The 23,620-nt window shown below is 39.2% G+C and overlaps 1 protein-coding gene across 5 annotated transcripts in view; it reads left to right on the forward strand.

Annotated features, from left to right (window-relative positions):
* MBTPS2 (membrane bound transcription factor peptidase, site 2) overlaps positions 1-23,620 on the forward strand; it is a 47,670-nt gene that overhangs the window by 9,602 nt on the left and 14,448 nt on the right. For all 5 annotated transcript variants that reach the window (XM_061364606.1, XM_061364608.1, XM_061364609.1 and 2 more), the window contains 6 exons: positions 1,703-1,806; positions 4,254-4,381; positions 8,085-8,203; positions 9,135-9,315; positions 15,165-15,259; positions 17,163-17,358. In XM_061364606.1, the coding sequence (XP_061220590.1) occupies positions 1,703-1,806; positions 4,254-4,381; positions 8,085-8,203; positions 9,135-9,315; positions 15,165-15,259; positions 17,163-17,358 (823 nt within the window). The remainder of the gene's footprint in view (positions 1-1,702; positions 1,807-4,253; positions 4,382-8,084; positions 8,204-9,134; positions 9,316-15,164; positions 15,260-17,162; positions 17,359-23,620) is intronic.

A 23,620-nucleotide genomic window follows, 5' to 3' on the forward strand; every position in this document is an offset into this window, starting at 1 on the left:
GATTTTTGTACCCTTCCTCTTTTGTTCAGTCTTGTATTTTACTTAAAATACCCACAGGGCTCTTTTTCTTCAGCTGCCCCCCTCCGTGTTGGTTGCCTATTGACAGAAGTGGAAAAGACATAGATCAGTTACTAGCAAGGGATCTTCTTTTACTACAAGTAATTTTCAGAAGACCGTAAACTCTAAGATGACAGTGCTGATTTATACCACTGTTGATTTCAGAAACCTTCATGGGAGTTAGCATATCTGAAAGCAAGTTAGCATATCTGAAGGCACCTGGTGCTGCGTTCTGACAGGCTATAGTCTTGGTAGTATTAAAATGGCAACTTTTGCTATTGCTGTCTGTCCTCCTGTGTACTCAGAACAGCAGCGCAAGTTAACTGAGGCATTTGTGCCACCGGCTGATGCTGTAGTTTAAGTGGATGCTTAAGGAACAAGGAGCAGCTGTCTTTATACAGTGAGGTATGATAGTTGTGCCAGTTAAGTATCTTGGTCATGATCGCACTCTGGACAGAATTTGTGAAATGATTGTGTTTAATGGTATTGAAAGCAGTCTTTTGAAGAATTCCTTTTAGCTAGATTGTCTCACCAACCTATTGTAGAGCTCTGCTGTCTGGGTAGGTGAATGCATATAATTGTGGAATGTGCAGGACTGAATGAAGGTAGAATCAAACAGGATCTGGAGCCTTTTCTGTCCACAAGGGTAGTTTTTAGAGACTCCTATTGACAGGGTAGAATTTTTGCACATAGCATCTCTTTTCTGCCACTGGACTGCAGTTCAAGTTGTGTTGCGCAACAGCTCTTAGTGACTGTAGTAAGAGTGTGCTCTGCCACAAGCAGGGAGTGCTGTGAAGCAGATGTAATTGTTCCAGAGCAAGAAGTAGAAGTGGCCTTACCATGCCACTGCAGCATGGCAGCTAAGTGGGAATGGGAACTGTGCACGAGGAATGTCCGTAAGAAGGAAAGAGGGGATGGCTCCTCATTCTTTGACTCGTGGCTGCTTTGAAGCCTGTCTGGAAGCAGTTGATGTCTCATGACTAGTGAGTGCACTGAAGGACTTAAAAAAAAAAAAAGGTAAATTGCTAAATTTTAGCCAAATTTGTAGACTGCCAAAACTTGAACAGTAGATAAGTTTGCCCTTTTTTTACATTATACATTTGAGATTGTGTGATTTGGATAGGGAGACTGAAGGGAAACTGACAGCTCCAATTGTAGGCTCATTTTTTGAACTTTTAGGGCTCACAGTGTTTTAAGTGACATACAATTTTTATTACTTTTTGAAGGATGAATCTGCTCTATAGCTACGTGACTGCCCACAGAAAACTGTAAACTAAAGCTCTCTGTTGCCAAGCCTGTTTCATTTGAGTAGAAGTCTGTGTACATTTCTATAAACTTTGTGAGCTTAATATAGAATAGAACACATTCAGTCAGGACTGTCAGGAATATGTAGTGCAGAGAGAAGGCTTTTGTGCCTGGAGACCTTTTCAGCCTTCAACAAAAGAATATGTATTGAATGTATTTTAAAATATGTTGAATAAATTGGGAGAAGAGGTGCAAACTGATAGTGCTCTGTGAAAACAGTTCCTGTTCTGTTGCGGGTCTGAAGAAGCTCAGAGCAGCAGGTTTAGTGGCAGAATGATTTGGTTTTGTACCACTTAGTTTCCTCCTGTGTTTTGTTTTGTTGTCATGCCCACATCAACAGGTGCCTGGTGTAAATTTGCCTGTCAGCCAGCTGACCTATTTCTTCTCTGCAACCCTCATCAGTGGTGTGATACATGAAGTCGGCCATGGGGTGGCAGCTATTCGGTAATACAAATTAACTTTTCTCTTGCTATGTGCTAACAAAGCCTAATATTCCAGAGCATTTACTTGCAGGTGAATGTTGTTAATACTGCTTCGGTTTATCTAAAGAGTCTGTTTATTCTGTATTTCGTATCTTTCTTAGATTTTAAGTTTGGGTGTTCAGTAAGGATAGAGTTTTGATACAGTGTCTATTCTACAGGTATGAAAGTTATACAATACTAAGGATTTTGTAGTTGTACCACACTGCATCAGGTTTAAAAGAATACTTTTTTTAAGTGTTGTTTTTCACGCAGCAATTACATTTCTGCAGCTGTAGCCCTTGAAGTGGACCCATGCGTTATTACACAAGGGTACTTTAAAATAGGTTTTCAATTTATTTGTTTAAACATAGCTTTGGAGTAGCATATGAAGAGGCTGAAGCAATAATGCAGTTGAATGTAATTTGCCCCATTAATCTCAGTGATGTGTTAATTTTGATCAAAGATGATATTTTTAGTGTCACTTCACTATGATGATTACTTCACAAAAAAGTTATTTGACATGGTTAGTCATTGCTGCCAGATGACACTTTAGAAGGTTATGTGGTGGTTAATGAGACTGATATTCAGATGTTCTCCACATTTCTCGTGGACATAATTATGAGCACAAAGCCCTAAGTTGTTTCTGTAATCTTCTTGAGTGTAGAGTCATGACGGCATTTTAACCCATTACTATGTTTTTATAACCCCTAAAGTTTTCAATTAAACGGGTGGTTTTGGACCCTCTGTGCTTTTTCATGTCTATTTGTCTTTCAGCTTTTTTTCCTCTGATACAAGGATTTTTCTGTAGAGGATGAAGCTCTTGCTCTTCCTCGTCCCATCACAGGAAGAAGCAACAACATTTCCTTTCTTTCAAAGTACCTTTACATGCTGCTGGCTATCTTCAGATAAGCCAGGAGTAACTGTAAAGCTCTTTTTAAGTAGAATGAATAATTTTTATACCTTAGTGGTGTGATAATCTTCATTCAAGACCCTGAGCAAAGGCTCACATTTGGGTTAAGTTTTTGTCAAATAATTATTCCATTTCTAGGGGAAAAAAAATCATTTGTTTAATGCACATTGCAGCTGCTGTTTTGTACTTGACTCTTTGTTCTTTTTTCTTCAGTCCTACCACACGTTGGCTCTATGTTGCTGTTACGGTCAATCCTCAGGGTTTAGGCTTTACTAAATAGCTGTGCTGTGGGCAAATACTATTATTCTGGCAAATCACTTTGGCTCCCTGAAATTGAATACAGTTTTGCCAACTTCAGTTCACAATAGTATTGGCTGTGAACTAAAGAGCTTAGAATATTTGAGCCTTAGCTTTGTCAAGGCTTGTGCCAAAAAAGCCTTTTTCTTCTTCCCTCTGTACTTCCTATCCAAGTCATGAAATTATGTATAGGCATTAGGCTACATTAATTGGTAGCATGGGTAGGTCTGATGAGTTAACTCCAGGGAATTAATGTATTACTTCATTCTGAAGAATTTGTATAATTCTGTGTCTCCTTCTATTGTGCATGCATAATAAATAAACGTGAATAAATAAAATGCTATGCCCAGTGTAGTGTCTCTGTAAAGATACAAGATTAGCTGATCTGTGCTTGTTTTGTCTTGGAACGTGATTGTCTTGGAATAATTATTGGAATGTAATTGTCTTGGAATATGGTTGTCATGCCTCTGTTGGTGCCTTATGAAATTTCTAGCTTCATAAAACCTTTATATAGTTATTTCAAAAACTGCCATTTAAATGCAATTGTAAAACCTCTGAAAAATGTTTATATTATCTGTATGATAGCATCAGCTACTAATATATTTAAATAGCATTTGTCCTTTTAGCCTCCTGACTTTTTTTCATTTTATCAAATGAAAATTTCCCTCATTTTTTTTATAGTTTACAATTTACTCTGAATTTCATTCAGGAGAAACACAAATTATAAATACCAGAAATCAGTAAGTGTTCCTTTAAGAGGAAAGCAATTGCTTCTTCCAGATAATTTTTCATTGATTAGTTTGAAACTGCATCCTACAAGCTGCAATTTTTTTTACTTAAAAATCCCCCAAAAGTTAAAGTGAAAATAGTTTGTTTTAGGGGTTTGTTTTTTTTTGTGGGGCTTTTTTGTTATTGTTGTTGTTTGTTTGTTTGGGTTTTTTTTAAGTATTTTATGTGTTGCAGTTACCAGGAGACAGAAAAGAAGTTGAACTTATCCTTTATCTTTTAGTAGGCTCACAAATGTGTGCTGCTTAAAAGTGGAAACTACTGTAGAAAACATCCTGTAGTTTAGTTATCTTTCAGTTCTTGGTATTTAAAAAAAAGTTAGTTTTCTAGTTATAATTTTAGTTGTTCTCATTATCAAAAATATGTGCTATGTAGAATCTCTCAGTTTTTCTTTTGTTTGCAGTAGCACCACTTCATTGTTATTTTCTTTTCTTAAGAGAACAAGTACGATTTAATGGATTTGGGATTTTTATCTTTGTTGTCTATCCTGGAGCATTTGTTGAGCTCTTCACAACTCACTTGCAACTGATATCTCCAGTCCAGCAGCTAAGGATATTTTGTGCAGGTAATAGTTCATGCCTTTTTACTAAACCTTTGCTTAGCACTGTTACTTACTCTACAGGCATTATTTGTGAATTCTTGATGGACAGTTGAAGTTTCGAAATGAAGAAGTACAAAAGCTTACATTTACCTAAAGGTCATCCTTCTGCTCTGAACTTGTGACTATAGAAAATCAATTTATCATTACTGTCCATACTGTGCTGTTTTGTGAAGGAGAGAGATGTCAGTTTCTAGGAGTTTAAATGAGTACCAGTTTCCTGTCATGAAAAAATGTTACTGTATATTCTAGATCTAATTCAGATTAGCTGTGCATAAGAAATTCCAGTTGTGTGTTGTACGGCCTAAGTAGCAAGATCTTGGAGCATGCAAGCTGGAAAATACTCAGCCAAGAGACTGGTGGTATGAAAACATCGCTTGCTGTCACAGGTGAACAACTTTGAGCAATACACTACTGCTTTCTGCGATAGGAGATTTTTTTTTCAGTAGTATTGTGAGTGATTTTCAGTGACATTTGAATTATGTTATTATAGAGGTCACTGTGTTTTGGTGTTGCCATCAAGAGGAAATAAAGGCTAAAACATCAGCATCCAAAGAGAATCACAGCTTATGGCTCCAAATAAGCACCAAGTGGTTTTGGTTTGATGTTTTTGAAGTCTCTGGCTACTGGGAAATAGAGCCCTACTGCTGTGGAAAGTTAGACTGAGACTTTTTTATCCTACCTGAACCACATGTGTTACTGATTTCTAGAGACAAATGTGGTTCCCGGATTACTGAAAGACAGACAGAAAAATTAGCATCTTCGTTTAGTTCTTGGAGAAGTAGGATAGCAGCCAGCCTGTTTAGACATTAACATTGTTTCTTGAATATTGTAACTAAAACATTACATAGAAGGGTTTAGGCTGGGCATACAAAAGCCATTAGGAAAGCATGTTTTCAAGCTTTTGTAAATAAAGTAAATGATGATAAAAATTAGGTAAGTAAATATATTTATATTCCAAATACCCCAATGAACCAAAATCATTCACTGAAATAGGGTAATTTCCATGATGCCCTGTGTCAATTTCCATTTCCAGCTACTATGAGCAGAACTGCAAGAGAAGACATACCAATTTTCAAAATGGGTTGTTTACCTACATTGCTGTGAAATCATCTAGAAAAATTAGATTATAAGGTGTAACAAAATAATTGCTTGCATTTTTTGATGACAAGAGAACACCTATAATTTTTTAAGGTTTCTTGTGGAGCCAGATATAGGGGCATACAATATAGGAACAAGTATATTGCAATACTGGTTTGGCATCAGTGGCTTGTTACCAGTTAGGTATAGCACATATATGCTGCTTTTTTTTTTTTTTTTTTTTTACAGCTAATGATATATATGTTTCATAACTAGGATGTTTGATAATCATAAAATGTGATATTCAGTAAATTTGACACAGTTTTTTTTTTAATTGTCAGAGCAGTTGAATGAACGTGTTCTCACTGTTCTGAAGATCTGAGTTTCCAGAGGCTTGCTTTCAGACTTTTGTATGGCAGCGAAGTAAAAGAAACAGAGTGGAGAATGACACGGAATATTCCTTTTGTAATCCACCTATACTCTGGAGATTAAAGAGTATATTTGTTGTACAGCAGATGGCATCGTGAGTTCAAGAATAGTGAATGAGTGTTCTTGTAAGACTTGTGATATTTTTAGCACTAATTCCATGCCCAGTAGATAAAAAGTGCTTCTGTGCTGCACTTTCTTATAATTCAAACATTTGTACTATTTTTGAGATAATTTTTAATGCGTTTTGTATTGTCTTTAACAGGAAGTTACAAGATTTTTAAAACAATTTTTAAAAAATTATCAGTAATTAATAAAGTCATTATTTTAAGTTGTTTTAAGGGCTGGGTAAAGTATCCCTTTTTAAATATAAGGAATTAGGTATCCATGGATGAGGCGGTTTTAGCAAAATGAAATTGCTTGTATACACAGCAGTATGCCTCTACAGTTATTATCATTTTAAGCCTGTTTGTTTTCTGTGGATCACCTGCCATGAATTTGAAGCCTTTCTACTTTAGACTTTTTTCCTGTATTCCACACAGCAAACTGTGTAGATTATGGTGCTAAAGCCCATGTTTTCTAGCAGTTTGAAAGTATTCATGTCACCTTCTAGCAGTTCCATCACCTCATTTTTTATTATTTAAGGGTTTTTTTCCAGTAGCGGCCACGCTGTTACAAATGAATTTTGTTTTGGTCTTTGATTTTTATCCTTTGCTAAGCTGTTGAGCTGAAAAAAAAATAAAATAAAAAGTTTAAAGCAATAAAGGTAACACATTTACCTAATACTTTTGGGTTTGTTGCACTTGTGTGTGTGCACGCATATACGCATGTGTGCAAGATAGAGAGAACTGGTTTCTGAAACATTTCATCTACCTGATCACCTTTCAATGAGATATGATTAAAAACTATAGAAAGGGAAATCACATTAAGAGGTATCTACTATGGGAAATGGCAAAAAAACCTTAGTTAAAGTACTCCAAATGTCTCTTGTTTCTGCAGCATTAGAAATGTAAAAGACAACCAGGTGACAGGTAGAGATAACCAGGGGAAATAAGAGTCTGCCATATGTTATGATTCCTGTGCTATATGCAGTGCAAGAAAGATAGGTTATATTTACTATATTTACATTTATATTATTCTATTTATATTTATATTATTATTATATTTACTATTCCTGTCTTGTAACTGCACTGTAAATATAGAACTGACTCAAACCCCTCTTAACATGATGAAGCATTATAAAAAGGAAATAAGGAGTCTTCGACACTGAAAACTTTTCCTGCAGTGGTCATAAGAAATGTCTGACCAAGAACACAAAATAAATGAGAAAATCTGTATAGTACTGGATGTTGAAGGAAGCCAAGCATGTCTTATGATACTGGTTCATTTCTTCCTATGGAGAGCAGTGTCCTTTAAAAATTGCAGTTGCAAATATGTTGCCCAGAATAATGTGTTGGGAAATGCTGATTGCACAACTCAGTTTCTTGATGTGGTTTTAAGTCCAGATTTTCTTGTAAAAGAAGCCTTTTTTCAAATAACTTTCTAAACTTGTTTGGCACGTACACATGTAATTATTTTCATTGGTACAATGGAGATAACTGTGAAAAATACTGAGTTGCAGCTAAATTTCAGACATCTTGCAGACCAGGACAAACAGTATTTATTCACATGTATGACCAGTTATTAAGATTCTTAAATGTAACAGTTTATTGTGGTAGGAGGTGACAAGTAATACATTTCATTCTACTAATGTTTTAATATCTATGATAGATCTGTAGATAGAAACTGTAGATCGAAACTGTAGTTGAAGTACTGATTCAGAAGCCCAGTTTTTCTTCTGGATACTCTACCTACTACATACTTAGAAAAGTAGTGACATGATGAAATATCAATATAGTAGAATGACACCTTAAAAATAAACTTAACTTCTTTTCTGACAGTTTAATTCTCAGGGGCTCAGAGGCTTCTCTAAAACTTCCCTACAAAGTGCCATCATAGAAACTTAAGTTTGTAAAGTAACATACATATTCTTTCATGTCTCTGTTCAAGAATTAACTTTTCATCATTTCAGGAAGGTTGATTAGAAGGTGACTGTAGAAACTTGCATTTCAAAGACACCTTTCTGTTATTATTGTTTACTTAATTTTTTTTTCCTTCTTTTTAGGAGTGTGGCATAATTTTGTTCTTGGTGTTGCAAGTTTCATGGTTCTGTTTCTGCTGCCAGCCATTCTTTTCCCTTTCTATTACACGGGTGTTGGGGCACTTGTTACTGAGGTTGCAGAGGTAAGAAAAAATATTTACTGTTTTCATATTGCGTGCTTTGTGACCTGAGAGTACCTGTGTCTCTTATTATCACAATCAGATTTGGTCAGTGCAGCACTCTGCGGAGTCTAATATATTGCGCTCTTTATCTGCTTGACGTTTCCTTCTCAGTCACATGTGTTTAGTATTAATAAATGAAGGAACATGGTGTGAATAATTATAGACTATTCGTCATACTAAAAATCTGTTTAGACATTTGACATGAGTTTGCAGGCTTATTTCAGTTTTGTTTGTTTTAACTTCTTTTCAATATTGCACCAGTAAATCTACTGGAAACTACATTATCACTCTAATTATTACTATCTGGTTTTAATGTTAAAGATTATTTTGAGCTGATTTACTTGCTTGTTTGGTCAGCTGAAAGCAAAGTAGAGAGAGGCTGCTGCGATTCTGGAAAGGACTGATTTTTTTCTGACTTAATCAAAAACAGCACAGCTGAAAGTATTCAGTCTTCCTTGGATCTCAAAATGAACTGCTATGACTCAGGATAGAGTGGTATTTATTATGCTTTATACCCTTGAAAGTATAGGTTCAACCTGCTGTGTTGAAAGATTCAGTGTATTAATTTAAGCTACTTGAACTTAAAATGGTAGGAAAAACCACAGTGTATTAACTTGTATGAAAATAATTTCTGAAGTTTGAATCAGTCCCTGGAACACGTGGAGACTAGCCCTTTTCTTTTTCTTTGGACTAAAAAAGCTATTTGTAGAGGATATTGGTTTTGAAATGCTCTATCATAAGTTGAAGTAATCAGTTCTAGTGGAGCCTGAGATACTCTCTTTCTCTGGACATAGTATCTTAACCTAAAGATTTCATGGCTATTTGGCAGAACTGTAAAAAAATTCTTGTTGTTTTAACTGTAATAATATGACCGACTTGACTTTCTTCTCAGGATTCTCCTGCCAATGGACCAAGAGGTCTTTTTGTGGGAGACCTTGTCACTAATCTGCAAGACTGCCCAGTTTATAATGTGGAAGACTGGAATTCCTGTCTGGGAGACATTTCAGAGAAGTCACAGGTTGGCTACTGTGTAAGTGCAGCCACCCTACAGCAATTAAGCTTTCCAGCTAGAGGTATGACTTTAGGTGCTCTCTTCATTATTTTATATTGTAATTTTATAATGTCTTGATAACTGTTTTGAATGTAGGATATGTTGGTGAGGACAGATTTCTCCTAAGCTGAGTCTGCTATCCTCTCTTAAGCATTTAGCAATATGCCATTCTATTTTGTGAAACCTGAAAGTGAGGAAGAAGTAGGTAGAAGACAGAAGAATTTCTCTAGTCTTCCACGTCACCCTATACAAACATCCTTTATGACATAAATAATGAAATTTGCCTCTTCGAGATACTGCATAGCTTGGTTATTAGCAGTAATAGAATTATCTCCTCTATTTTTAGTTCAGGTATATGGATCAACTCAGCGATCTTTTACAGATGTAAATTCCACATATTACCTTACTGCTTTGATCAGCGTGACATTACAAATTGTATGGCTTAACCCAATGATGTGCTTTATTATGGCCACTTACTCTGATCTGTCTCACTATGAGGGTTTTAATTTTCATGTGCTTCTTCAATCTCACAGTGTCTTTGCCCATAAACTTAGTTTTGCCTGGATTGCACATGTTGCTTCTGCGAGTCAGTCTGTTTCCTTCTGTTTTCATTTATACATTAGAGTGCTTGTTTCTGTAACAGTTCAGCCCTTAGAAACAAAAAAAAACCTGAACTGAACTAAACTAGAACTATAAACAAAAATTTAGTAGAACAAAAAAGAACAGTCAAGTTAAATTTGCTGAATGTCTTGTGACGTGCCCTAAAGCTGTCTAAAGTTTGTTTCATTAAAGCATCCATGGAGAGGTGAGGAGCTACCGAGAAAATAGGGCGAAATTTTTGGGAGTCCTAAGTGGCTGATGGTTGGCCTTGGCTTCAAACTTTGCATTGCTCAGGAAAATAGTAAGGTCTGGTTTGTACTGAGCAAAATCTATATGATGCTATTCAGAGCTTTAAAATTGTCACTGCATTTGTTTCATCCTACTGAAGTAAATAAATAGGGGGTCAGGCAGCTTGACTACCCATGTTTTTTGATTCATTATGGTTACATTGTGAGACCAAAAAGGTAATTTCTGTTTCTTTCTAGTATGTAAGGAAAGTAATCTTACAACTGGAATATTTAAACAAGATAAAAATAAATATTTAAACAGGAAACTAGTGAAGTATGGGTAAGATCCTGCTTTTGGAGAGCTAGCAGTTTGGATTATCCTTCTGAAGAGGAGGGCAACTTTGACACATGCTTTCAGCTGGGCAGGTTTGGCAAGGAAGAATCAATTCTTAGATGCTGTAGGTATATATGCTCTGATTCTGCATTTCTCTGAAATGCAATTTCAGAGTTATGAATAATAAAACTGTATATTCTGCAACTGAACTAGTCTTGTTAGGTTGAAATACTCGAAACTTAATACTGGAGACTCGATACTGCTTGCAAGCTTGATTGCTGTATTGTGTTAGCAGCCCATTGTCCCACTGCTGCATTCTAATCAGACCAGTCTGTCTGTGTTTTCAGAGACATAAAGCCTCCAGCAGTGAGAAATATTCATCCTAAATTAAGTGAACTCTGTTCAGTCTCCAGCAGCTGTCATTTGTCAAAATCTTGACAGTTCACAACTTGACATAAATACTGAATATCAGTAAAAATATATCTAGCAAATGGACCCTATCTACTTGACCAGAAAACAAATGGAGAGTAAACTATTTGAATATGAAGCTAGACAGAAAACACTGCCCCAAGGACCTTCTTGAAATTAAAAAAAAAGTGTTTTCAATGTCATTCATAAGGAAACTAGTTTCATGGTCATTCACTATTCAAAACCACGTATTTTCTCAAGGGAGGTGTGTTGCCTACTAGAAGCTCAGATCAGGGATGTTGCAGATAGGCTGCCTGGTCTAGTAAGTCCCACTGACTTAACCTACCAGTCATCCATGTGGGTGCTAGTGATATAGATAGTAGCCTGGAGAACAGTAAGGACTACAGAGCCCTGGGAGAGGTGGTTAGGTGCTCTGGAGCTCAGATAGTCTTTTCATCAATTCTCCAGGATAAAGGGGAGGACCTTAAAAAGGTTAGGAGGATTGGCAAGGTTAATAAATGATTAGAACAGTGGTGCCGAAGTCAAGAGTTTGGGTATTCAGAACAAGGGACTCTATGTGGGAGGCCAGGTCTACAGGAGGCTGGTGGAGCTCCTGAGCGGTTTTGGTAGGAAGCTTGCCAGGCTGGTCAGTGCAGCTTTAAGCTAGATGTGTTGGGGGAGGGGGACATCATTCCATCCCAACAGTCCCAGTCAGTTGCCAGCACCTATAATATATACTCAGAGCGATGTACAGATACTCCCAACCGCTCCAGCCAATGAGCTGGCTTCACTTGGAGCTCGGCTCAGATGCCTCTATACAAACACCCGTAGCATGGGGAAGAAACAAGAGGAATTAGAGATGTGTGCATGTCTACGGGGATATAATATAACTGGTATCCTAGAAACATGGTGGGATGGCTCCTGTGACTGGAGTGTTGGAATGGAAGGTTACAGGCTCTTTAGAAAAGAGAGGCCTGGCAGACAGGGAGGGGGAATTGCTATTTATGTTAGGGATAGGCTGGAGAGCATGGAACTCTGTCTGGGGACAGGTGAGCAGTCAACAGGGAGTTTATGGGTCAGAGGTCAGAGTTAAAGGGAGAACAGTGATGGGGGACATTACTGTGGGGATCTGTTACAGACCGCCTCATCAAGAGGAATCTGGATGAAGTGCTCTACAGACAGATAGAAACAGCCTCATGCTCACAGGTCCTTGTTCTCAGGGAGGACTTCAACCACCCTGATATCTGTTGGAATGATGTTATGGCCCGGCACAAACAATCCAGGAGGTTCCTCGATTATGGGGAAGACAACTTCCTTCTGCAAGTAATAGAGGAGCCAACAAGCAGAGGTGCCATGCTTGACCTCGTGCTCACCAACAAGGAAGGGCTGATTGGAAATGTGATGCTCCAGGGCAGCCTTGGTTGCAGCAATCATGAGATGGTCGAGTTCAAGATCCTCAGGACAGTGAGAAAAGCGTGCAGCAAGCTCACTGCCCTGGACTTGAAGAGAGCAGACTTTGGCCTCTTCAGGAACCTACTTAGTAAGGTTCCATGGGATATAGCTCTAGAGGGCAGGGGTGCCCCACACTGTTGATTGATATTCAAGGATCACCTGCTACAAGCTCAGGAGTGTTGTGTTCTGACTAGAAGGAAGTGCAGCAGGAGGGCCAGGAGACCTCCTTGGATGGATAAGGAGCTGCTGAGGTAACTTAGAGTGAAAAAAGAAGCTCATAAAAGATGGAAGCAAGGACAGGAGGCTTGGGAAGAATACAGAGATGTTGTTCAGGAAGCTAGGGACCAGGTTAGGAGACGAGGGACAACATAGGCCCTTTCCAGAAGCTATCAGCAGAACTGGCTACCCTGGATTTGGAGAAGGATGAGGTTCTGAATGACTTCTTTGCCTCAGTCTTCACTGGCAAAGGCTCTGACCGCACCACCCAAGTCTTGGAAGACAGACACAGGGACTGTGAGAATGAAGACCTTGGGCCCACTGTATGACAGGATCTGGTTTGAGACCATCTTAAGAACCCATCAAGTCCATGGGACCTGATGAAATCCATCCGCAGGTCCTGAAGGTTACTAAGCCACGGTCCATCATATTTGAGAAATCATGGCAGTCAGGTGAAGTTCCCAACGACTGGAAAAAGGGAAATATAACCCCCATTTTCAAGAAGGGGAAAATGGATGACTCAGGGAACTACAGACCAGTCAGTCTCACCTCTGTGCCTAGTGAAATCTTGGAGCAGATTCTCCTGGAGGGCATGCTAAGGCACATGATAAACAACAAGGTGCTTGGTGACAGCCAGCATGGCTTCACTAAGGGGAAATCCTGCCTGACCCATTTGGTGGCCTTCTGTGATGGGGCTACAGAACTGATGGACAGGGGTAGAGCAGTTGCTGTCATCTACCTGGACTTGTGTAAAGCGTTCGACACTGTCCCACACGACATCCTTGTCTCTAAATTGGGGAGACATCAATTTGATGGGTGGACCACATGGTGGGTAAAGAACTGGCTGGATGGCCGCACACAAATAGTTGTGGTCAATGGCTCAGTGTCCAGCTGGAGACCAGTAACTAGTGGTGTCCCTCAGGGATCACTGTTGGGACCGGTCTTGTTCAACATCTTTGTCGCTGACATGGACAGTGGGATTGAGTGCGCCCTCAGCAAGTTTGGTGATGACACCAAAGCTGAGTGGTTCGGTTGATACACTGGAGGAAAGGAATGCCATCCAGAGGGACCTTGACATGCTTGTGAGGTGGGCTGATGCCAACCTCATGAAGTTTAACCATGACAAGCGCAAGGTCCTACACCTGGGTCGGAGCAATCCCAGGCACAGCTACAGGCTGGGCAGAGAAGAGATTCAGAGCAGCCCTGTGGAGAAGGACTTGGGGGTGTTGGTTGATGAGAAAATGAACATGAGCCAGCTTCAGTGTGCGCTTGCAGCCCAGAAAGCCAACCGTATCCTGGGCTGCATCAAAAGGAGCGTGACCAGCAGGTTGAAGGAGGTGATCCTGCCCCTTTATTCTGCTCTCATGAGACCTCACTTGGAGTATTGTGTGCAGTTCTGGTGTCCTCAACATAAAAAGGACATGGAACTGTTGGAACAAGTCCATAGGAGGGCCACAGGGATGATCAGGGGACTGGAGCAGCTCCTGTATGAAGATAGGCTGAGAAAGCTGGGGCTGTTCAGCCTGGAGAAGGCTGCCTGGAGACCTCATAACAGCCTATGAGGGGGCATATAGGGATGTTGGGATGGACTCTTCATTAGGGACTGTAGTGATAGGGCAAGGGGTAACTTCAGAAGGGGAGTTTAAGTTAGATACAAGGAGGAAGTTCTTTACTGTAAGGGTGGTGAGGCGCTGGAATGGGTTGCCCAGGGAAGTTATGAACGCTCCATCCCTGGCTGTGTTCAAGGCCAGGTTGGACAGAGCCTTAGGTGACACTGTTTAGTGTGAGGTGTTGCTACCCATGGCAGGGGGATTAGAACTAGATTATCGTAAGGTCCTTTCCAACCCTAACTATTCTATGATTTTATGATTCTCTGAGTAAGAGGATTCTATGGTACAGGGCTTGCACCTCTTAAGTCCCAGGCATAAATTTCCATGTTAGTGGCCTGCAGGTTATGCAGTGATAAATCAGCAACCAGTATCGCAGGCTTATCTATTTCACAGTAGTGTACTGCAGTGTTGCTGTGACACAGATTGTTACAGTGAGCTTTTTGTGTGTGTTTCTTTAAAAGCTGTTGTAGATGAAGTTAGGTTAAATTTACTTAAGAAAATCTCTTCACAGATTCTGTACTGTACTAGTTAAATCATGGTTTAAGACATGAGTTACTCACTGCTGCAGCATTCAAGACTTAGAAAGCTTTCAGAATTTGAATCTTGTAAAGGCTTTAATGTTTTTAATAAGGACATTTTGAGTGTTGGTCGTTTCCACAGCCAGCCAGTGAAATCGGTACAGTAGCAGCTGACAGATTACCTTAATGAGACCTTAATGCAAGTTGAGGGCAACAGTTTGAAGTATTTTGTAACTTGTCATGCTCAGAACACCGCAGTGGTACATCCCCAGTATCTCAAGGGAATTTATTAAGATGAAAAAATCAGTATGTGACATGGTGAAATCAGGTGACATTCATACATGTAAGTGGTGAAGCTTATTCTTAGTTAATGACTGAACCACAGCTAGGCTGTGTGAATTGCTGTGATTCTTTAGGGCCACAGAATGATTGTTTTACTTGATACAGACTGATTTATTTTCAGGAAGTTACTAGAATATTCATCATTTGCTCTTTGTGTTCTTTAGTCTATAGAAGACTCGATGGCACAGTTGAATGTTGTAGTAACAACAGCCTCACAGACATTTGCTTTTCATATAGCAATAACTTGGACAGCCAACTGGTAAGTTACATAAACTGCTAATTTTTATTTTGTTTTAATCTGAAATTAATTAAATTAGTAATATTTACCAACATTTATGCAGCATACTTACGTATTTAAGAGTATCTGCAGTTTTGTAGTTTTGTAAGGGTGTGTGTGTATGTGTATGTTATTCTCCCCATCTAGAGCTTTAAAAAGCCAAAATATTAGAAATTATTTTTCCCATGACCATTCAGGAATTCTCTGGAAGAATCAGAAAAGGTCTTGTACCCCTCATTCTTTTAGGCAGAAAGACCTCTCTCTCATTTTCGCCACTGAATGCAGAATATTAGTGAGTAAAACAACTTTTGAGAACAAAGTGAAATTGCTTATTTTGATGCTTCAGTCTTAAAGGTGCTAAGCACTACAGGCAAAGCAAAGCACTGGATTATGTGTTCAGTTATCTGAAGCCAGCAGGTCTGGTCACTGGGATAAAACTAAAAGCATGGAAGAGAAGATACTAGGTATTGCCCAGTTTCTCAAATCAGAGCCTCTATTTGATTCCTTTTTCCCCATGTTGATTTTCTTGTAACATGTGGAACCCTATAAAGTTTGTCAGCAGAATTTTGACTTACTCTCTTCAAGATGCAGAAAAGTTTATTAAAGTACATGATCCAGATTGACAGTGATGGAATCTTTCTGACAGTTCTCTTTATAAGAAAAAGCATAAGTATCAACTGTGTAAACTTTTCTACACATACCAGTTCATCATTGTTCTGAAGATTTGTGATAAATACCTAAAGAAAGGGAAATAAGTCAGTTCCTACATCTGCTGTGTTTACAGTTTCTGTGTTGGTAAACTTCCAACTCCAGGGTGGTTTTGTTGTGTTTAGCCACTAAGAATTGAGCCTAGAGCAGCAGTTCATTTGAAATATATCCATGGCTGGTAACATCCTGGAGTTCAGCAAGATTTGATAAATCACTAACCCACTGAGTTTTGACATTCTTAAGCTCATGACGGCTTCTTAGGAACAGAAAGAAATAAAAGCATCCAGAAGCCTATGACTTCCAAGTGTCCTTAAGACAGGCTGTGGGGTTTTGAACAATTATTTTAAACAGTCTTTGCAGTGCTATACAGCAGTATTTGAAAGTGTGCCCTCTTCCCCTCATTAGAATAGACAGAGCTTGTATTAAAGTTAATGGAGAGTGTCTGACACCCGTGCATCTATAGGGAGTGTAACTATCGGGCTAAAAAGGAAGAAAATCCTTTTTTTTTTTTTTTTTCCCCTAAGGCAAACAGTAGATGAAGAACTTTCCTTGCTTGTGTTTAAGAACAAAAGGAAAACTGTCACTGAGCTTTTACAAGAGACATGAGGGAGGAAACCAATTTCCTGTTCCTTTCTGCTGTACTCTCTTTTGGCCTGTGGGGAGCAAGAAAGATTTGGTCTTTCAGCCTGCCGAGTGAAACAGTTGAGAATGGTTTCTTAGCTGCCCTGCAGCTGGTAGATTTGTTTGCTGAACATAAGGTTTTTGTCAGCCAAATAAGGTTTTAAATCAATGAAGACTAAAACTTTTTGAAGAGTTAGTCACTCGTACGTTGATGCTGACTCTGTTCATTAAAAATCAGACTTGTGTTTAGATGCCTTGATTTTTTTGTAGTGCATGTGTGTACATTTTTAAAAACAGCTTTTACTCTGGTACATGTGCACAACCTCTTTTTCACATTCCACCAACAATGGAATGACAGGTTGAGTATGTGTCAGGTAGAGGTTCTGAAGGATTTGACAAAACCAAAAAAAAGAAAAAAAGATTTCAGCTCTTAATGGGCTGGTAGGGTATCAGTGAGGCACTTCCTTTGCTTTAAAAAGGAATATGTGGTACCTTTTATTTTGATCTGTTGGAAAATACCTTTACATTTTATAACCTTTTTAAATGCCCTTTTCAGTATGCCTGTCTGCCAGCACGAAAAGTTATTGAAGCCAGCAAAGTTTGTCGAGCCAACGTGGACTGCCAGAAAGACTTTGTTCCTAGTTTCTGTGTGACTCCTTCTTTAGAGAACCAAACGAGGCTAATCAGGGTAAAACATCCACCCCATATTGATATGCTGTATGTAGGACACCCCATGCATCTTCAGTATACAGGTTGGTATTATTCATTAAAATCGGTTCAACAAAAAAAGATTTGTATTGTGGTTTACTTTGCCTGGCTGCTTGTACAAGGCTTTGGAGCGCTTGTTGATTAACTTGTTTAATGTAGAATCCATTTCTTGTCAGCCAGTGGAGAGACATGGACTGCTCAGGCCTAAAATGAAATGTGCACAGTGCAGTGAGTTACAAAGGTAATAGAAACCATATGTGAGATGATTGGTCTGTTTGGGGGGTGGGGGGTCAGAAGAGTATGAAAGGGCTATTTCTATAACAGATCTCACTCAGGTTAGTCATGGGAACCAGTCACATACATTTTCCTAACACATAAACTTCTCAGAATGATACTGTAAAATCTCTAGGGCATCTTACTCATAACACTTTGCCTGGAATATTAGCATGACTGCTTACATCACACCTAATATCCCAAGTGTCTGTGACAGATTCCCATAACTACCAAGCCACAAGTACAGTCGCAACATATTTTTTTCCTGATTATTTTTTGAATACTCTAAATTAAGTAACATGTTACAGTTTAGTTTCTGACTGACTTTGAAATAGACTATGTCTCTCCTTTAGGCAAGCTTATATTCTTGAGCCAGGTAGAGTAAAAAGTAATTCTGCTCTTGGAGCAAGCATGGGGAGAAAGGACAAACATGTCAACATCCCTACTTCGTAGCTTGAGTGGCGTGTTGAAAATTAGCTTCAGATGGGCTTAAAAAAGCATGAAGCATTAAACTGTTGTCCCTTCCTGTGAGGAACCTGTCTGTTCCTCACAGACAGCTATAATGCAGGGGGAGATTTTGCTTCCGACATCTTGAAGTACTTCCTTAACAAGGCATGGTATTTTTCTGACTTAAGTACAAAAGTGGTTTTGAAACAGTAATGCAATCTGGTAGTGTAAATCCATTAGCATTATTGCATAAACATATGATCAGTTAATCTGTCAGTCATCTTTCTGTGCTGGTCATATTTTTAAGCCCAAAATATGATCACTTGTTATTTCTGCTCTCTTGCCATTTAGTAGGAAAATGTTGTTCACCTGTGTATCATTAACACACAGTTCTATATTTTTATATTATATTATATCTTTACCCTAACTATTCTGTTCTATGACTGTAGTGATAGGACAAGGGTAATGGGTTAAAACTTAAAAAGGGGAAGTTTAGATTGGATATAAGGAGGAAGTTATTTACTGTAAGGGTGGTGAGGCACTGGAATGGGTTGCCCAAGGAAGTTGTGAATGCTCCATCCGTGGTGGTGTTCAAGGCCAGGTTGGACAGAGCCTTGGGTAACATGGTTTAGTGTGAGGTGTTCCTGCCCATGGCAGGGGGGTTGGAACTAGATGATCGTAAGGTCCTTTCCAACCCTAACTATTCTATGATTCCATGATTCTATTTGGTGGCATCTATTCCAAATGCAGCAACAAATTTTAAGAATAGAGTTTGATAATTATTATAAGTACCCTTCCTTGGTCTAACAATACAAACTTTAGGTACTCTGGAGCAACTGATACTGTTCTCTTTTCCAATATGCTGGAGGGATGGAGTTTTAGTCAGTGTTTCCTGTTGAACAGTAATTCTGCAAAACAGTTGAACCTGTAAGTCTTTCAGAACTCAGAAAAAAATGTTATTTGATCTGAATTTTTAAAGTTTTACTTTAAGAAGCTACTGTGTGAAAATGCAATTACAATATATTTGCAGGAATATAATTCTGAAGTGACTTACTATACCCTGGGAATTGCACATTGGATGTGTTAATTTCAAAGCTAGAAGCTTGACTTCATTGCGAACTTTGCTGTGAACGCAACCTATGCCCTGTGTTCATCTTAGAAAAGAAACAAAGCTAAAATAATAGGATCCTGGCTCAGGCAGCAGGTAGTCTACTGTACTATCATAAAGTCCCATGTATTCCAATGAAACAGCTTCTAAATATTTCAGACTTAACTTTGCAGTGTACAACACTGGCTTTGGACCGTCAGGTTTGGTGTTTTGTTTTTTCTTTTTCCCCCAAATGTGACTGATCAGAATGTGGTAACCATTTTTATTACAGTTAAGAAACAAAAATAATTTCTTCCTCTATTGTGTATGTGATTTTTGAAACAGTGAATGCATTTTAGTGAAAGTAATTTCTTCCTTTACTGCATGAATTTTGAAACAGGAATATGTTTTAGTGAAATATTTTATGCTTTAATGTGATCTTTCTACCCGCAGGAAACATTAGATTTTAGAGTGGTGCTACATTTAACACACAGCCTAATATGGGAGTTGGACTAGTGTGTACCATGACTTTACTTTCTCTAGAAATGTCACTACAGTAATGTTTGAAAAACATTCTAAGATTATTGCATGTATTATTTTCTACTTAGGTTTGTACTGTTGTCATGATAGTCCTGCTATATGGAGAAGTAATTATTTCATATTTTTTCATTTGAAACTAGCTTCCAGGCGCAGTATTTCAAAAAAGCAAAACAAAACACAACCACAAAAAACAAACAAAAGAAAACACACACAAAAAAACCCAAAAAACACTGCTGGAGATTTGGCCAAAACTAAAACAAGGAATGATTAGGAATACATGTTGTTTAGGACGGACACATTAATCCATTCTAATAGCCTTCTCTCTGTAAAAAAGTACCAATGTAATCAAATGTAAACTCATACTGTAGGTTTAATTCAAGACTTTTAGACTTTTACTGCAGGCCCGTTATGCTCTAGAGGCTTTCCCTGTGTTGGACAGGTGACATGTAAGATTGAAATGGACAGCCCTGTCATTATTGCCATTCAACACTGCAGTGTTTCTTCTTTATTTTGTGAGGGGATTTATTCCTTCATGTAATTTCTGGTGTTGCAAAATTATGGCATCCTTCTCTGGGCCTTGTCGGTTAGGAAGAATACGGTGACTGACATTCGCATTTGGAATTTACACTGTTTGAGGGAAGATCATATCCCTGATAGTTCCTGTATCTGCATTGCCCATCAAGGATCAAAACCTACATTTCCTTCATGAAAAGAAGATGGAACTTACTTAGAAGTTAATATCCCCAAACTGGACAAGTCTCCTACTTCTGTTGTATCCAGATCTTCTAAAAAAAAAAAAAAAGAAAAAGAAAAAAAACCCGCTTCCTAGCTTTGAGGAGGTTTTTGGTCACTAACAGCCTTAACCCTGATGTAGGGTCTGTCTGCCACAGTGTGGTTTCTCAGTATTTCCATGCTTGTTTTCCCTTATTGCTGAAGATGATCCTGCTTTGCTTTCAACCTGTATTTAAAGGATTGCATGTTCTGGAGACTACACAGAAATAACCTCATGCCATACTGTCCCTCTCCTCCATAGCATCCATGCTTTTACCCCATGAAGAAGTTTTGAAAAGCTCTTCAGTCAACCTAGTCTCCAAATCACTTCTAATTAAAGTTGTGTCCCTTGTGCATTCTTCTCAATATTTGTGAACACTATCTAGTATTAGCTGACAAAAGAAATGTTAATTCCAGGTCAAAGAATTGCTTAATTGGAGTGGGAAAACGATGACTATTTTGTTTCACCCAGCCTCATTGCTGTTCACCTCTTCCCAGCAGTGTCTTTTGAAGACAAGGCTGGAGAATATAATTTCTGTAATCCTTGCGTTATTTGTTGAAGGGCAGATTTACCTGCTGTCATTAGGTTTGATCCATTACAGCCACTAAATTCATTCATTGTCTCATATTACAATGTCTAGAGCTCAGTTCAGTATCTTCCTGAAGAGTTCTTTTGGGTTTTGGGTACTGCTTCGGCAGCAAGGTCTGGAGTTTAGATCCACGTCTAGCAGCTGTCAGTGACAACAAAAAGGGAAGAAGATGAGTGATCCATTCTCAATGTAGGAATCTCAATCCATTCAGGTTCAGGATGGTAACTTGTAAGTGGCCATTAGGTATTTGTCAAGAGGCAGTCAAGCTTTGACATTACAGTATACTGTCTTTTGAAGCCTTTGAATACAGTGGCTGCCTCAGCCATTTTGCTATTTTGGCTCTTGAACAAGAGGTCTGATCAGATGTTCTGATACCAGCCTTCAGCTTGATGAGTTGTTTTCTTTGGATGTCATTTGACTTGGATGCCTCTGACTTTTTGAACTGGATAGTATCCAGGATTTCTGTCTATTATGTTCTTCACTTAGTAGGCCAACAGACTTATTTTCTCTCAGTTCCCCTAAATCAAAGGTCTTTCTTAGCTAAGGTAAATGAGGGAACATGACTTTCAAGTTTTCTCGGCATAGCTATGGCAAGTTTGGTGTTGGAAAGTTCTCTGCTTGTTGCCACACCAAACCATTCTTTTTTTGGGACTTCTTGCTTTCCAAATATCTCCATCCTATGGTGTGCTCGCTGGTTGGACTCACCACAAAGGGCTTTATTATCAGACGAAAATGTGCTTATTTGACTGAATGGACCAGTTCTCTGCCAGTAGCACCTTTGGAATTACTTTCTCCTCATCTTTGTTCTGATATCCTTGAATTGTTTATTGAACCTGAAGGAATCTGGTTCTCGCTCTTAGCTAAGATATACTTAAGAGCACTTTTGGTATGTTACTAGTGCTCTGAGTTTCCCAGTATTCTCTTAGCCTATGGTTTTACAATTTCTCCTTGAGAAATTGTTCCTTTTCCAAGGGATGTTTGTATTGAGTGGGATTTGAACTCTCGCATATATCTGTGGAGACGGTATTTCTTTTCCTAAAACCTGTCCCCAGGCTATTAGGGTAAATTCAGGCTGTTGCTCCTGGCCTCAATTTGCATCCAAAGCTTTTCTTTAGGGACAGAGTGACTATTGTTGATACCGTGCAAGATATCAACAAGGTGATTTTCTAATTCTGCCTTAATTTATCGATACCTCTTCCTTTTGGGGATAAGACTCTGCTATACTATGAGTGGAGCCTTCTAGAAGGAAAGATGTCTTTCTTACAGCTGTCACAGAATTAAGGTTTTCAAATGATCCCTGAGGCTGGCAGAGTCTGCTGTTTACATTGAAAGACTGTGTCAAGACTTTTTATGAGACAACACAGATGGAGCATCCCCGTACTAAGAGAGTGCACTCCAGGAGGCCTCAAGCTACCTCAGTTTTCTTTGAGGAGTCTCTCTTAAACATTTGACATACAGTCAGCTGAAGCTTCAAAGAAGTTACAGTACTAAAGAAGTGTTTCAAAGGTCATGTGCTGCAATTTTCCAGTTAGTATTTATATGAAAGATGCTGAGTCCTATCTCACAGCCTGTTATTACTAAGCTCTATCTTGGAGTCACAGTCACAGTATCACAGTATCACAGTATGTTAGAGATTGGAAGGGACCTCAAAAGATCATCTAGTCCAATCCCCCTGCCGGAGCAGGAACACCTAGACAAGGTTACACAGGAACGTGTCCAGGCAGGTTTTGAATGTCTCCAGAGAAGGAGACTCCACAAGCTCCCTGGGCAGCCTGTTCCAGTGTTCCATCACCCTCACTGAGAAGGAGTTTCTTCTCAAGTTTAAGTGGAACCTCTTGTGTTCCAGTTTGTACCCATTTCCCCTTGTCCTATCATTGTTTGCCACTGAGAAGAGCCTGGCTCCATCCTCGTGACACTCCCCCTTTATATATTTATATACACTAATAAGGTCACCCCTCAATCTCCTCTTGTCCAAACTATAGAGACCCCGCTCCCTCAGTCTTTCCTCATAAGGGAGATGCTCCACTCCCTTAATCATCTTAGTTGCCCTGCGCTGGACTCTCTCCAGCAGGTCCCTGTCCTTAAACTGAGGGGCCCAGAACTGGACACAATATTCCAGATGCGGTCTCACCAGGGCAGAGTAGAGGGGAAGGAGGACCTCTCTCGACCTACTAACCACCCCCCTTCTAATACACCCCAGGATGCCATTGGCCTTCTTGGCCACAAGGGCACAGTGTCGGCTCATGGTCACCCTGTCGTCCACTAGGACTCCCAGGTCCCTCTCCCCTACACTGCTCTCTAACAGGTCGTTATAACAGTCACTCATCTGAAGACAGAAAAAGAAGCAACTTACGTGCTGCCTAACTGGTGTTGTATAGTGCAGCTGTGCATCATAGGATGATTTGGTCTGGAAGGGACCTTAAAGATCATCTAGTTCCAAGCCCCTTGCCATGGGCAGGGACACCTTCCAGTAGACCATGTTGCTTCAAGCCCCATTCAGGCTGGCCTTGAACACTGCCGGGGATGGGGCAGCCACATGATCTCCTAGCTGTCACTTTCTGAGAGTGACTGCAGAATTCTGCACCCTATCTGCCCCCA

The sequence above is a fragment of the Neopsephotus bourkii genome, unplaced genomic scaffold, assembly GCF_033783945.1.
Source record: "Neopsephotus bourkii isolate Nb327-2 ecotype Australia unplaced genomic scaffold, CSIRO-AGI_Nbou_v1 NB_1234, whole genome shotgun sequence".
Taxonomy (NCBI): domain Eukaryota; kingdom Metazoa; phylum Chordata; class Aves; order Psittaciformes; family Psittacidae; genus Neopsephotus; species Neopsephotus bourkii.